The sequence below is a fragment of the Nanorana parkeri genome, unplaced genomic scaffold (genome assembly GCF_000935625.1).
Source record: "Nanorana parkeri isolate BGI_ZX_2015 unplaced genomic scaffold, ASM93562v1 scaffold97, whole genome shotgun sequence".
Taxonomy (NCBI): domain Eukaryota; kingdom Metazoa; phylum Chordata; class Amphibia; order Anura; family Dicroglossidae; genus Nanorana; species Nanorana parkeri.
Window position 1 is genome coordinate 1,890,141 of NW_017306365.1, and position 11,216 is coordinate 1,901,356.

Below are 11,216 nucleotides of genomic sequence, written 5' to 3' on the forward strand. Positions count from 1 at the left end.
TTTAGTTCACAGAAGATACTTAGGAAAGCTGATAACATTGTTTGAGATTTCAGTTTAGTGGCCAGAAAGTTACAAGGACACTATTTCTGGCAGGATCAACAGGTGTTTTTCTGGACATGCAAAGATACTTAGCCATAAAATATCTGCGGTGAGCTGAAATATATTCAAATTTTGTTTTTGGATATACTGTACATTAGGCAACACAGTATATCTGGTACTTTAAGTCCATCCATTTAAACATAATGCTGTGCACAGTGGCTACACAAGGTGGGTGCGGTGGGTGTCCCATACCAGGTGACACCATCAGAGGGGGTGACACCAATATGACTGGCAGTCGGCCAACGGGCCACGCCAGTGAGCCCCGGGTGAGGATCCTAATTATGGCCAGCTATATTAGCTTGTTGATGTGTGATGCAGCAGCTCAAATAGGACATTGCATCTCTCAATTTTGCAGAGTGTCCATCTCCAATGCTACATAGAACAATCCCTTGGAAGAGTTCTCAAATTAAATTTCCCCAAAAAATCCCATTAACATAGATTCAGTGCCACCCTTCAGGAAAACAGTGTAAAATAAGATTTCTTTAGCTTTAGTTGCTCTAACTAACCCCACTTAACTACTAAAGCAGCTGCAGCACTATGTGAGACAGTTAAATGAGTCACATTATTATTTTAGATTCTATAATCCAGCAAGCATAGTAAATAAGCTTCAGGTTACCTTCCCAGTTCATCCGAGATGACGTACAGGTCCTCCACCTTCTGCTGTTTGAATACAGCCATGCTGGCCCTTCACATCACAGGGGCGTCATTGGAGAGAGCTGCAGGAGTCAGAAAAGAGTCTAGAGTACAGATAGGAACTGGCTGTGGAAAATTCACATATGGCAAGCAGATTCCCGAGCAGAGGAGTTGGTACCCTGGGACCTGCTGGCTGTCATACAGTACTTGCAGTACTAATATCTGCAATTATTAAACTGCACTTTCTTTCATGTTACTAGCACAGACATGAATCACACTGTGTCACTCATCACTGAGCACATATTTTACATGTTTTCAGCTCATCAGTCAAGTTAGATCATGCCGTTACGCGTGCACCTAACACCACATAAGGCTTATTATGAATGAAGCTGTGCATGGGAGATAATCATGGGTAATACCCCTAACACCACTAACGTAATCAGAGCTCCCAACTACCACTCTAACATTTGGGTATAAAGCCAAGAACTGTATAAATAAAACTATAATAAACAATTATAACAAAACTGTTATCTTTGTTGTTTTGTATTCACTATTATACTGAACAGGTAATGTGGGCTTTTGCAGCTATTTAGACATAATATATTTAAAATAGTATTAAACTCTTAAACTTTTTTCAATAATGAATCAAGATCAAACAAATATACTTTGCCTGGCAAAGTATTTATTTTCATTTTGCCCAAACTCTTACAGTCATCATGCTTTCGCACAGCTTCAACTCTCTCAGCTTGGCTTCCCTGAACTTCCTGTCCAGTACAAGATCACAAGGGACATCACACTCTCCAGCAGCTGTCCATCTACTAGCTTGGAGAAGGGAGGAGGAAGTAGTGGGGTGCAGGGTAGTGTCTTGCCTTGCCATGCCTGTGTGTTTGTGGAGATACAGATAGCTTCCTAGCACACACAAGGGTGGCTTAACAGGACCCTGCAAGGAAAAGGAGCCAACCTAAAACAGGGCATCAGGACCAGTGTTCAGGGGACCAGATGATACTGCAGGTAACTAAAACTTTTAAATGGTAAAGAACACCATCAACTGTAAGCAATTTAATCAGCATTTGAAATAGATTAAAAACATTTTGACTTTAATATCACTTTAACATATCTTTCTTACCCAGTATTGATGTCATTAGCACTATTATAAAAAAAAATACTCTTTTTGCTGATGGAGTCAGTTACAGCTATCTCTAAATACATGAAATTGTGTGTGCTATACATGAAGTGTAGCCTGATCTTGCTTCTCTGGAATGACAGAGGGTCTATGGTGCATGCATGACCTGGGTGTGTCAAAGGCACTTATTTTGCTTAAAAGTCTTGGAACTGAAAGTCCTCCCTCTTTCCAGCTCAGAGAGTTGACATGTATAATAACACTCTACCCTGGAGAGTAAAAGCTAATATTAAGTACTGACAAATGCATAAGACAGTTGGACAAAGTGAATTGTAGGTTTCCAAATAGTTACAAGGCATATATTATTTCTCATCGTGTATTAACATATCTTAATTTTTATATGTTACTTTCTTTTACACATGAAATGCAAACACTAATGCTAGAATTACAGCAAATGTAAACAGGCATGGGTTAAAACTGATATTGGATACTTGTCTGAAAGGCTGGTGTGACTACTAAAGACTGGATAGATTTTCTGAGAGCAACTACTTCAGCATAGAGCTAAATTCTGCAATTTAATAGTTATACAAGCTTTTCACCGCCAAAGTTCCATGAAACCCTGGTGTTCCTCCAGAAGTGGCTAGGAGTTTCTTGAGAACTGAGCAGTGGTAGATTGACCTCCCGCTTGATGGAACCTGCATAGTTCTGGCATCTATGTCACTAAGAGTGCCAATAGTATGGGAGCCGTGAAGCCTCTACTCTCCTCTTGCAAGTAACTAGTAAAAGCATTGATCTTTTAGTTGTGTGTAAGAGGGGTATTCTTCATACTGACCACCAAAGTAAAGAGGCACCAGACTGACCAAGAACATAAGGAGGCACTACACTGACCACCAACATAAGGAGGCACTACACTGACCACCAATGTAGGGAGGCTCTATGCTGATCACCAACATAAGGAGGCACTATGTTGGCCACCAATGTAAGGAGGCTCTTTGCTGACCACCAACTTAAGGAGGCAATACATTGGCCACCCAATGTAAGGAGGCACTACACTGACCAACACCATATGAAGGCACTACGCTGACCACCAACATAAGGAGGCACTACACTGACCACCAATGTAAGGAGGCTCTACTCTGACCACCAACATAAGGAGGCACTACATTGACCACCAATGTAAGGGGTCACTACACCAGGCACCGTATAAGGAGGCAATTCTCCACTGCCCTCAAATGTAAAGGGGTACCACAATCTTTAGTATCTCTGCTTATTTTTTGGCCATTATGATCTTTATGATCAGATTCATTTATGATTATCACTAAAAAAATAATGTTCTCATAATGAATAGGAAAATGTTTAATTATCCAACAGAAAGACTAAATACGGAAATTGAAAAAGAATGTCTATTAGTCTAAAAAAAATAAGCAAAACCTTTACTGTATGTTCTTCTTCTCACACTCCAGACTGCAGGGGGCTGATACCAGGTCAAATTCAGGTACTTACACTGCTTGCATTTCATAAATCAATGTAATGATGTATAATGATTACAGAGCTCAATGAATTTGTGTCTTTTATATCGGCCTGGAGTTCAGCTTTAAAAAGGCACTTCCTGTACAATGACATCATGAACAGTAATGTGCCGTATAACATGGTGATGCTTTATAAAATAAAGGCAAACACGATAATCATTATGTTTTATTATATGTATGAGTCAGCATTCCAATCGAAAACTGGCATTTACTAAGCAAGACGTATTTTCCGTGTGGCATGTATGTATGCAGCAGTGAAAGTCCATCCCTGATATATTTACAGATAAAGGTACTATTGTGCTGACGCCCAGTGCTGTAGTTCACTGACTAATACAAATAACCATGTTTGTAAAAGGATTTCTATCAAACCCTAGAATGCATACCAGGAACGCTATACTGGCTGTACACTACTCTTATCTCACTAGTTGAAGCTAATCTCACGTATTAATGTTACTTGATTGCCAACTTAAGTGGAACCCATATTTCTTTTTTTAGTTGTGGGTGAAGTGTGGAAAGGTAAGAACCTCTGTTAGGATCTGACTGCTATCTGTGTACCCAATGAGAAGATCCCCTCTAACTTCCTTTGTGGTCACTGGGGCAGTAAGCACAGAAAATATTTCCTTATCAGGAACACAGATGGCAATAAAAATGTAACATAGATTCTGACCCTTACTCTCTTTATTCAGAGCTAAAAAAAGATTTTGGCTGGATATCCAGTTGAAGCAATACCAATGGAAGGACAGGCGGACTATTATACACTATGCAGCTGCAGTTTCACTAGTAAAAACAGAAAAACAACTGAATTTAAATGTATGAGACTTTATTTTAATTAATGTAAGGGTATCTGTAGACATGATATGACAGTATCGCTATGTGTTGGGCAGTGATCTCATGTCTCTAGGTGGTCCTGGACCCTACTGGCTTGGCTAGCTGCATTCTGCAGAAACAATCAACTGGCCAGATCAGAAAACCTTCCCCAAACATTACTGTTACACAATGACATAAGCGTTGTTGACATCATCTGCCAGCACTACTCATCTTCTCATACTGTCCCTCTCTATAGCTGGCCATACACCTATAGATTATCTGCACATGGTCTTTGGTCAGATGGAAAAAGTGCAACAGATTTCTCCATCTACGCTAAACTGTGTGGATGGAGGAATCTCCCACTGGGCCAAGCTTCAGTATCTTTCTGGTCGGCCTCGCTGGCTCTCAAAATACATGAACAATGCCTGCATCCAATCAGAGTTTTTAGTTATTTTGACATCCAGTGGGGCCGACTAGCAAGACACCGAAGTTTGGCCCAGTGGGAGATTCCTTTCCCACTGGGCTTATGACCAGCTTATGGAAATAAACAGCTGGCTGAACCACGATGGCATGCTTGTGTGCTGTTACTGTTATCTGTCAGGCTCATCTAACTGTGCCTACATACCACATAACAATAGAATTACAACATCCTCAGGAAATATATATCTTGTCTGATATCTGAGATGGTCAACTTGGATGCTTTTTTCAAGAGAAGCCCACCTGCAGCCTGCAAACCCTCTCCTCCTGTTCTGTGTGGTCCCCACTTCACTTTGTTGGTTAGACCTCAGCTTTTCTGAACTTTCATCCTGACCACTATTGGGATTCAGCCAAGCTGTTCAGGTCCCAATACCCAGCACACCCTGAAGGTGACCAATTACTGGAACTTGTGTACAAGTTTCCCTGAAAAATGGCTGCTGTATTTAAGAAGAGGTCATACAACCTGAAAACTGGTAATAGGACCGGAACTGGAGTCACAATAGTCAAACACCTGAAATTGGTGGCCACTACACTTAAAGTGTATCTATAGCCAGTACTTTTTTTTTACTTTTGGATGGAGTATGAAAAGGCTAGATGTCCATGTCAAGTTTGTATTACTACATGCTACACATGTAGCTTTGACTTGTGTTGTGCCATTTACACTACAACGCAGTAATTGGTACGCTGCCATAAAATGAAAACATGCTGCATTTTACCACAGCACACTGTATGCCACCATAGGTTGCCGCATGGCAGCGTATCGCACACTGTAATCATTGTACACGCCATATAAAGTTTTTTTTTCAATGTAAAATTATTGGGTGACAGCTCTGGCAGTGTGCGTTACAATGCACGCTACTAGAGCTGTCACAATGCACTAGCCCATCTGCTCAAATGATGCACTAAACTGAAGTGGATTAACCCATAGTAACCAATGGCAGTGCAGACGTTCAAAAAAAATCCCTATAGCAGGGAAAGTATACATTGTTTTGCACTCCAGAAGTGAAATGTCTATCTGCATTGAAAACTCTGTAATCTAGTTATCTCCAAAACCCCTCTATCAGAATTTCATTATATAATATGCATGTTAATTACAAATTAATGTTAAACAACAGCAAATGCAATATTGATATAATAAATAAACAATCCTGGGCAGGATTACTTGATGGAATGCTAAGGTTCCCCTATAAAGATCTTCTAGATCAGACATTCTCAGCCTGCTAACCATGGAGGAACCCAGGTTATGTTCAGGTTTCAAAGAACCCCTGCTAAAAATGATTACATCTATTGCCTGTGCTACATTAGCATTATCAGTAAGCTGTGAATACAGGAACAAATAAAAAAAATAAAAACATGTAGTTAGTATTCTTGACACCCAGAGTGGTGCATTCTTTAACACCCCAGAGCTATATGACAACATTATTTTTAGTAAGTCATAAAATGAATAATAATGACCAGAAATGAAACAATCAAAATTGTAATGTCCATTTATATTGGTGGTTAGTGGAAATGTGACCCATAAATTTGGTGGTCGGTGGAAAAGTACACCCCCCCCCCCTTACTTTGGAGTCAGTAGGTGAAGGCCCAACTTATGTCTGGGGTCAATGAGAGAAGGAGCCACTTACATTAGGGATAAGTTGAAAGAATGATCTGTTACATTGGTGGCCAGTGTAGTGTCCCCTTATATTCATAACCACTGGTCCCAAGTCTGTGCCAAGTGACGTTGGTGCTGCAACTACACAAGCACTGTCAGGCAGAAGATGAATCCACTCCTGCTAAATGCTCAAGAAACTCCTAGAAACCTCTGGAGGAACCCTGGTTGAGAAAGGCTTTTCTAGTATATGAGATGTGCAGCACACTTTACTGCTATGCTTAATATGGAGATTTAATACTCTCTGCATTACAAAAAAAAAAAAGAAGCTTACTCCATACCTCTCTACTTTCTCAAGATGGAAAGGAGGAGCACCTTATAGCACAAAGTAAATAGTAAAAGGACCACCTCTACCACAGCTCTAGGTATCCACACCTTGAAGAATGAATTCACAAGGAAAATATACTGTAAGTTAAAGGCTAAGTTCACCTTTCAGACAATGTTACACCCATTTGCATCATTCATTCACATCATTCAGGACCTGTGAATGAATTAACTGCAAGTCTAATCTTCCTGCACGGCCCCGAGATTTGTAGATCTTAATGGAGCACACGTTTGGTGATTTCTCTACACTTGTAGTCCATTGATTAATTCAGCCAGCCCCATATCCGAAGGTCTGTACCTCGGACCGTGTGCACTGCATGAGCGATCCACTGATTGCAGTTGCAATGCTGAGCCTTTAAATCAACTGTTACTTGTTACCACCATTATTCCATTATATTAGTTAAGGAATTTAAAGGCTTAGTGTAATATAACAGGTTTTGTCATTAAATCATACATTTATCCATAGAGATCTATACGTGGAACTATTGGGTTCTGCTCATTTCTCTTTACAAACTATTTCTGATTATTTTTCTATAAGAGGGAAGTGCTATCATGGCTCCTGAAATGTGTACCAGCATCTAACCAATTGCAGGATTTATAACTGTACAGTATTTTGTGGCCACAGGGTACATTGATTGGCTAAAGTCATTTGTACACATTTCATTAAATGGAACATAAAGTCACAGAACATAAGAGAAGGAACCTATACAAATAAGTCTTCAAGATTACAGAGAGATCAAACCAAACTTTGCACAGGAACACATATAGACTACCGAAGTTTTGCAGCAGATCTGTATTAAGTATAACTGTGATAATGGTTGTGTATCAATAAGTGAGACCTTAATTTGTGGAAAATCACTATATGCTATAGAAGTGCAAGGCACTCCCCTATTGACAAGTCTGCAATCCATACAGCCTATATATATATATATACACACACACACACACACACACACACATACAGGAGAAAGTTTATTGTATAGACAGGTAAGAATCCTTCATGTTTTCACTTCCAGCTGACTCTCCCATGCCTCAATCCTTGCATAGGATTACTCAACTCACTCAACACTATCGCAGAGCCCTCCTAGTAATACACCTCCCATCATCCACATTAGGCGTTATCGTCTATCTAGATTTCCTGAGTCTGCACTAAGTCCAGATACAGTGAGTTGGCTGAAGAATGACATCTGACAGGACACAGGGATCTGTCCACAATGGGTCTTACCTGGGAGAGTTGTCAGGATGGTCCGGGGAGTTGGAGAACTTGCAGACACTTCGTACTCCCTCCCCCTCCAGGGAGACACTTCTGGGACTCGGCGTACTCAGTGCATTCAGCCCGGGGAGCTGGAAGATGCGGCCAGGGCGACACCTAGCGGCCATTTAGGGAAATGAACTCCTTGTGACAATGAGTGTTTGACAGCCGTGAGTTATAATACTGAATGGGGGCTCTCATCAGACCTGCCATGTAAACACACCATCCCACATTAATATACTGTATGTGGCCGATGTTTGCTTAGACTAAGCAGGAAAAGGAAGAAGGCAGTTTGTCCACCGGCTGCAGTGCCAACCCAGGAAGTACAGTACTGACACGACTAGACCTGTAATACATAACATCTGGTTACTAATTGGGGTTGATTTACTAAATGAATATAGGCTGTGCAGTTTGCAAGGGAAGTGCAGGGGAATTTTCTCTTAGCCCTCGTTCACACCTGAATGTTTTGTAGCGCGTTCTACGCTGGACGAACGCTCTACAAAACGCTCAAACATTAAAATCCCATTGTTTTCAATGTGTCTGGTTCACACCTTGGCGTATTTCAGCCCGTCCCTAACGCGCTACAAAACGGCCCACGCCTGAAAAGGTACAGGTACTACTTTGGGCCGTTTTTGTTGCGCGTTTCCATTGGGATACAGCCAAGTAGCCCTCGGAAACGCGCGTTTGTCGTGCGATTTTTTTTACCGCGAATCGCGGTAACAAAAACCTCGTGACAGACGCGCATATTCAATACGCCTAGGTGTGAACCAGGCCTTAAGGTGGCCATACACTGTACAACCATCACAAGACCTTAGTCTTGCGATGGTTGTAAAGTGATTAAAAAAACGTACGATCTGCCCATCTTGGGCTGGGCACACACCTTACAACCATCGCAAGACTTTTGTCTTGCGATGGTTGTAAGGTACTTAAAAAAACGTAGGATCTGCCTATCTTGGACAGGCAGATCGTACTTGCGATGATCGCAAGCCACGCCCCCTGAGGTGCCGAACAGGCAATGTGCGCTTGCGCACACCGGCCCGTATGGCTTTTATCGTACGGACATGCCACAAACCCGCCAAACATCGTACGATGCTCGGCGGGTTTTCGAACATGTCCGTAAGTTAAAAGTCATGCGACCTTACAGTAGTAGAGGTCGCACGGCTTCCACACACCTTACGATAATTGTACGTTCTCAGGATTTCCCGCGATTATCGTACGATTATCGTAGGGGACCTTTGGACAGGCAGATCGTACTCTCGATCATCGCAAGCCCGCCCCCCTGAGGGGAGGGCTTCCGATGACCGCAATGCTGAACGGGCAATGTGCGCGTGCGCACACCGGCCTGTTTGGCATTTGTCTCCCGAGCACCGTTCAAACCAGCCGAAAATCGTACGATTTTCGGCTGGTTTTCTAGCGTGCTCCTTAGACAAAAGACGTGCGATCGTACAGTAGAAACGGTCGCACGTCTTCGTTCACACTGCTCGATTCTCGTACGATCGCAGGATTTCCCGCGATTCTCGTACGAGAATCGAGCAGTGTATGGGCACCTTTCGTCTAGAGAGTGTGGAGAGGATTTACTATCCAAGAATACCGAATCACCTACAAGGAAAATTTAAAATAAATGCATTTTGCTTGTATATGATTGTATAATGCAAGTGAGCTGAGTTTCACCTCATTCACAAAAGGGTAATTCCCTTGCAATGTCAACAGCCTATTTTCCTTTAGTACACCCCCCCACCCCCCACCACCACCACCACCACCACCACCATAGTGTCATGTTTTTTCCCATACTGACATTGAACCCAGATATACTAATGGTATTTCTCACAGCAACACCTCAATTTCCTTACCTAGTAAAACTTTGAGAGAAGTGTTTGTGAAATGATCAATTTCTCAGATTCAAATTCGGGGTGGGCAAATCTTAGCTCTCGCCAGTAATGTCCTGTGAACCCTTAAATCTTGCCCAGTAGATTCACAATAGCCATTGGAAGAGAAGGGGATGCAAAACTGTCCTGGACAATTTTAACACTCCTTTATCTGAGAGCTGAAGCTTTATTTTTCAGCAAAATACAGATGGCTGTGCCTTTCGTCTTCACATTTGGGCTTGTTCTCACTGCTGTAAACTGCACTGCGAGTTGTGTGATCACAAACAATAGTGCATGCACTTTTTCTTCCGATGGCACCACACCTGAATGCAGTGCATTGCGGTACCACGAATTCTGGTGCAGGCGATTGCACTGCAGGTGGGAGGCATGTCTGTGGTGCCATTGACATGAATGGCACCACCATGCCCCCTCCCACCCCAGGACGAGGGAGGCTTGGTTTCGAGATCCAGTGTGTTCCAGGCACAGAACCATACTGGAACGCACTGGATATGGTGTGGATATGCTCTATATTTGTGCATTTTCCATGCAACCTCCACCTCTGCTGTACTGTTTCTCCATTCTTCTTGCATTGGCAAAGGATTTTCACAGCAGGGAATGACTTACTGGAAGGGCTGGAGACCTTTGCATTAGCCTTCCTGGATGATATTGCGGTGTTCAGTCCCACTTGGGAAGAACACCTGGTGCACCTGTCACAGGTCCTGGACAAGTTGAGGGTGGCCAATCTGACAGTCAAATCCAGTAAATGTCAGATAGGCATGACCGAAGTCCAGTACTTGTAACACCGGGTAGGAGGAGGCACTCTGAAGCCTGAAACTGGGAAGGTGGAGGCCATCATGGCCTGGCCTACCCCACTAACAAAGAAACAAGTTATGCCATTTTTGGGCACAGCCGGCTACTATAGGAAGTTTGTAACTACAGCAGCCTCGCTAAGCCCCTAACTGACTTAACAAAAAAGAAGCTGCCCAAGGTGGTGTCATGGAATCCAGAATGCGAGAGGGCATTTCAGGCCTTGAAGGAGGCGCTGTCCAGCCCCGGTTTCCCCCGCCGGTTTCTCGTACAAACCGACGCATCCACGTATGGTCTGGGCGCAGTTTTGAGTCAGGTAGACCAGGCGGGAGAGGAATATCCCATCCTCTACCTGAGCAGGAAGCTACTTCCACGAGAGGTAGAGTATGATACTATCAAAAAGGAGTGTCTTGCGATCGTGTGGGCATTACAGAAGTTACAGCATTACCTGTACCTTCCCTGTCATTACAGATCACAATCCACTCAGCTGGTTATCCCGAGTTTCTGGGGAGAATGGTAAACTGCTACCCTGGGGTTTAGTTCTCCAACAGTATAGCTTTACCATTCAGCACAAAAAGGGCAGTTCCCACGGCAATGCGGATGGATTGTTGCGGCATGGTGGCTTTCAAAAGGAATTTGTGATTCCGTCTGA

General features: G+C 42.8%; 1 protein-coding gene across 2 annotated transcripts in view; it reads right to left on the reverse strand.

Annotated features, from left to right (window-relative positions):
• The window catches only part of DAPK2 (death associated protein kinase 2), a 63,703-nt gene extending 55,770 nt beyond the window's left edge, over positions 1 to 7,933 (reverse strand). For both annotated transcript variants that reach the window (XM_018552770.1, XM_018552769.1), the window contains exons 1-2: positions 7,866 to 7,933; positions 716 to 815 (exon numbers count right to left, since the gene is read on the reverse strand). In XM_018552770.1, the coding sequence (XP_018408272.1) occupies positions 716 to 777 (62 nt within the window). In that variant the 5' untranslated portion in view covers positions 778 to 815; positions 7,866 to 7,933. The remainder of the gene's footprint in view (positions 1 to 715; positions 816 to 7,865) is intronic.
• Between the last annotated feature and the right edge of the window lie 3,283 nt (positions 7,934 to 11,216).